This window comes from Nelumbo lutea, chromosome 5, assembly GCF_056320005.1.
Source record: "Nelumbo lutea isolate HS-2025 chromosome 5, American lotus-T2T, whole genome shotgun sequence".
In the NCBI taxonomy this organism is placed as follows: Eukaryota; Viridiplantae; Streptophyta; class Magnoliopsida; order Proteales; family Nelumbonaceae; genus Nelumbo; species Nelumbo lutea.
The window spans coordinates 79,362,888-79,367,206 of NC_142688.1; the positions used below are offsets into that span (position 1 = coordinate 79,362,888).

The window sequence follows — 4,319 nt, forward strand, 5'->3', positions numbered from 1 at the left end:
TATGGTACGAAATAATAGGTCGGCTCCATGCATGCAGCAACTATACATGCAATTTGGACCAATATAATATATACCCATTACTCTTTTGGATCATGCATGCTTCTATTAATACAGTTATTTCCTAGTGTGACATTTTTTCCAAGTGGTAAGCTTGCTAATAAACAACCCCATTCAGCTTCTTATATATTGTAGGAAACATTTTAATGTTGCTGCGTGCAAAGATGAACCGGTTTCCATGGCAATGTCATCAAGTCAGAAGGTACGAATGTGTACTGAACACAAGCATACTAACATTATGGGACATCAAGTAATTTGGGATCTCTTTTGTTCTCAGTTCTAGCAATGAGTTAGTTCCCTCTCTCTCTCTGTGGATCGATCAACTAATCTAACCTCTCCACTGCCCACAAGCTATTCATATATATGGTGATTTGAACTACTCCTATTATCAGCATTCATTCTAGCCTGCTGTGTAGCCCCATGGAGCTAAAAATTTCGGAAAGAAAAATTGATTTCAGACATCCCATTACATGTATTGGGGTCTCTACGTTCTTTAGGACAAGGGCTGAGAGAGAGAGAGAGAGAGAGAGAGAGAGAGAGAGAGAATCCAAATGCATGCTTTCCCTTTTGGAGACACAGAATTTATTGTTGAACTATCCAAATGGACATTTATTAGGGTTAGTTACAGAGAATAGAAATACCTCATGGGCTCGAAACTGCGGAGTTGTTTTTCCATGTCCGTCCTTCGTATCAATTGCGAAGAAATCAAAGAGATTACGTCCTTATTTTGGATCAGTTAGTTTTCTGCAGCAAACAAGCAAACAAACATGTGCGGTTCCCTCTTGTCTTCAATGTGAGCGGTGGCCACTGGAATTAGATCCAACCAAACATCCTGAAGACTCACATTTCCCAATGCATTTTTTATGTAGAAATCAATCATGATATCCCCATTCAAAATGCTGATACTGCAGTACAAGAGAGAGAGAGAGAGAGAGAGAGAGAGAGAGAGAGGTTCCCTGAACCTGAAACAACAACCCTTGTCTCTCCGTCCCCTTCTGAAAGTCTGGAGTTCTTCTTAAAGGAAATAAATAATAAATCTATTGCAGATAGAACCCTAACAGGCAAACGATACGTTTTCTACCAACATCAATTAGCTTTGGAAGTTAACAAATATCAGAATAAGAGAAAATGCATAATAATATATTTATATATATATATATATATATATATATATAAGAGAAACATATATAATATAAGATATGTATCTAACTATATAATATCTATGCTGTTCCTTAGCTTGATTAATTACTTGAAAGGACTAGTATAATCTCTGTTAGCATCTGGGATGGGATTCCACTCCCAAACCTTTTCCGAGAAGGTTGGCAGCTGAGAGTTGGGTAGGATGTTGAGAGCTAGATTTTGAGGTTGTGATGGTAAAGGGAGGAATTGGGTGTGAAGATGATGATGATGATGCTGCTGGTTTGTGTAACCTCGTTGATACTCTACTAGTCTGTGGAGCTCGTCGACTGGAGTAGTAACAGGCATGGAAGCAGCACAAGTGAAGAGAGTACTGGTGCATCCTGCAGTTAGTAGGGAACCCACTTGCTTGGAATGGTGGGATAGAAGTGTCACGTCTTCTTCTTCTGGATTTGGTGCCTGTAACGAGGCTATCGAAGCTATGTCACTGTAAGCTGTAGGCTTGGATAGCCCAAGGACAGTCCCGGCGGGCTCAGTGCTGCTGCTTCCGTCTGCTTCCTGCAACTTTTCCATCTCCGACGGAGATGAATGATCTCCAAGAGCTTGGAAGCTGGCCGTTGCACGCTGCTGGACGACTGTGCCACGCTGCTTTTTGTCGGTCTGCTGGATTGCTCTCGATGAGGATGCCGCCGGTGTAGATGAAACGGAACGAGGGAGTGGAGAGTGGTCTTCTACCCCCGCTCGCTTATAGACTCTGCAAAGAGAAATTTCGGCCTGAAAACAAAAATCTATGGCTTCACTTGGTTCGCCCTTGGAAAAAACAAAGAAAAAGAAAATAAATACTGATCAAAGACAGACAGACAGACACACAGACAGATAGATGGATGGAAATAATAAATGATATATGAATTATGGAGAAGGAATTAATGGATGAAGCAAAATCCAAGAATGATAGAAAAAAGACAATGAGTAACAAAGGTGGAAGCTACAAGAAATGTCAGTGGTATTAAAAGCAAGGGTGGGTTTTTGTGTTCTCTTGATTTATAGTTTATTCATGGCATCTCTGATTCTCTTCCTAGATTTGTTTTTAATGAGGTTTAACTCACCTAACAACTACTAAAAAACACAGCCCAAATGAAACAAAATTAGGAAACCTAATTGTCAGTGGTCGATCTGCAATCATTTCTTTCTGGGACTATACAATGGCATGGCAGTAAAGTTGTACTGTGACTTGATGAAAGAAAGAAAAAAAAAGGTTTGATCAGAAAATAAGAAAATAGATAATTCATTAATTCTAGTGTCCAATGGACATGTTCAAATTATCATTTGCAAAATTGCAACACAGACCTGATGAGTCTGGCTTAGCTAGTTTCGTCTTTCTTTGTTTAGTTTCACTTTCACCAAATAAAAGAAAAAAAAAAAAAGAAAGAAGAAATTATCATCATTTTCGACAGATACGGGGACTTAATTATCAAAATATATAAAAGCCTAAATCCCCATCTTTATTTCTTTGTGTTTTTTTAATCTTGAAAATTGATGGATTAGTTGATGATCAACTGCCTCTAGATAAGTACCTTCTGGTAGCGCTCGGTTTCATTCTGGGGCAAACGATATTCATTCATGATCCAACTGGTTCTGATCCCTTTTGGAGCCTTCCCGGAGTAGAAGACCAGTGTCTTCTTTAGTCCAATTGATCTAAAGTTCTCAGTCCGGATCATCCGGTCTGCACCGGTGGCCTTCCAGTAGCCGGAGGTGGTTACACGATTGGGTCGGTCACCGTTCCGATACTTTCGGTCACGAGGGACATAAAAGAACCACTCCTTCTCCCCTATGGCTGCCAATGCTGAGAAAACAATATATTTATATAAGTATATTTCAAGAAACAATAATTAAGAATCAGAATCAAGGTCGATGAATCAGAAATAGTTGCATGTAGAGAGATATGATATGACTTTGAGAGAAGAAGAGAAGAAAGAATATATACCAGGAAGCTCCCAGGGATCGTAGCGATAGAGATCGAGAAAAGTAATGAGCTCGACATTGAAGCGCTTGCCTTCAACTTTGCGACGGAGGTAGAACTCGACGAGCTCTTCCTCGGTGGGGTGGAACCGAAATCCCGGCATCACCATGTCATGGTCGTGATCATCCTTGTCGTCTTGGCTCATGGCTGCTGCAATTGCCATATGCTAGCTAACAAGTATCTAAGGTCATCATAATAAACACCCTTTAACTTTAGCCCTTGTTTATATACAAGAGCTTTGGACGACTTTGAGAGTAGTAGTGGTGCAAGTGCCAAGTTGAGAGGAAAACAAGAAAAATGGTTAAAAAGTTAATCTCTCTCTCTCTAGTTCTCGCAGTGAAAGGAAAAGGAGGAAGATAAAAGAAGAAAGAAGAAAGGTCGGAGGGGTTGCAGTTAGGGAAAGATCTACATAGCTTTCAGGCCCTACATGGAGGAAGCCTGCATTAAGGTGCTAAAATGTGAAAGGGACATGTCGAGAAGAGGACAGGTTGGCCATAGCCCGTTAGCGGTGGCCTTGGCCCCCTCTGGCCCTCTCCTCTCTTATACCATAACTTTTGTTTCTTTCTATGCACACTTCATTTTCTTCTTTTACCCCTTCCTTGCCCACTTCTACTCTTAACCCACCACCCAAACCCAATTATTTCAATTGCCTATTTCTTCATCTCTATATCCTTCTTTCTATGAATTGAAGAAACCATTATTAGCTAGAGAAAACATATTCATGTAATCTGTTTTATAAATTTTAAAATAGATTTAAATCTCTCTCTGTCTCTCTCACAACAGTCAACAGAAACATACATATTATGCCTTCTGTATTTATATCCCTGATGTTACAAAGAAAACCCTATTTAAATTATTTGATAATTGTGGACTACCCCCATTGTGTAGTCCCATGAAGTATTTTGTCATTTCTAGACAGTGGGTTTGGGTGAAAGATACAGACGCATAATAAAATCGTATACTCTGTGTATACAAAATCTCCAAAAAATAAAAGTATTTGAACACAAGGTGACCAAGAGAGAGAGAGAGAGAGAGAGAGAGAGAGAGAGGTGGGGCTTTTGAGCTTATGGGGAGGAGCAAAATTCCTCGTAGGTATGGGATGGGG

At 39.9% G+C, this 4,319-nt stretch overlaps 1 protein-coding gene across 1 annotated transcript; it reads right to left on the reverse strand.

Annotated features, from left to right (window-relative positions):
* Nucleotides 1–622: 622 nt before the first annotated feature.
* Nucleotides 623–4,002, reverse strand: LOV1 (NAC domain containing protein 35). The gene is made up of 3 exons (XM_088942867.1): nucleotides 3,179–4,002; nucleotides 2,769–3,037; nucleotides 623–1,968 (listed from the first exon to the last, which is right to left on the reverse strand). Exons 1-3 carry the CDS (start codon nucleotides 3,375–3,377, stop codon nucleotides 1,303–1,305), a joined length of 1,134 nt encoding a protein of 377 aa, XP_088798993.1. The 5' UTR covers nucleotides 3,378–4,002; the 3' UTR covers nucleotides 623–1,302.
* Nucleotides 4,003–4,319: the final 317 nt, after the last annotated feature.

Coding starts and splice junctions, on each gene's coding strand:
- LOV1 (XM_088942867.1), bottom strand. CDS start 3,377: ATGGCAATTGCAGCAGCCATGAGCCAAGACGACAAGGATGATCACGAC. Junction 3,038..3,178: donor CGATCCCTGGGAGCTTCCTG/GTATATATTCTT, acceptor TTGTTTTCTCAG/CATTGGCAGCCATAGGGGAG. Junction 1,969..2,768: donor AAACCGAGCGCTACCAGAAG/GTACTTATCTAG, acceptor TTTTGTTTTCAG/GCCGAAATTTCTCTTTGCAG.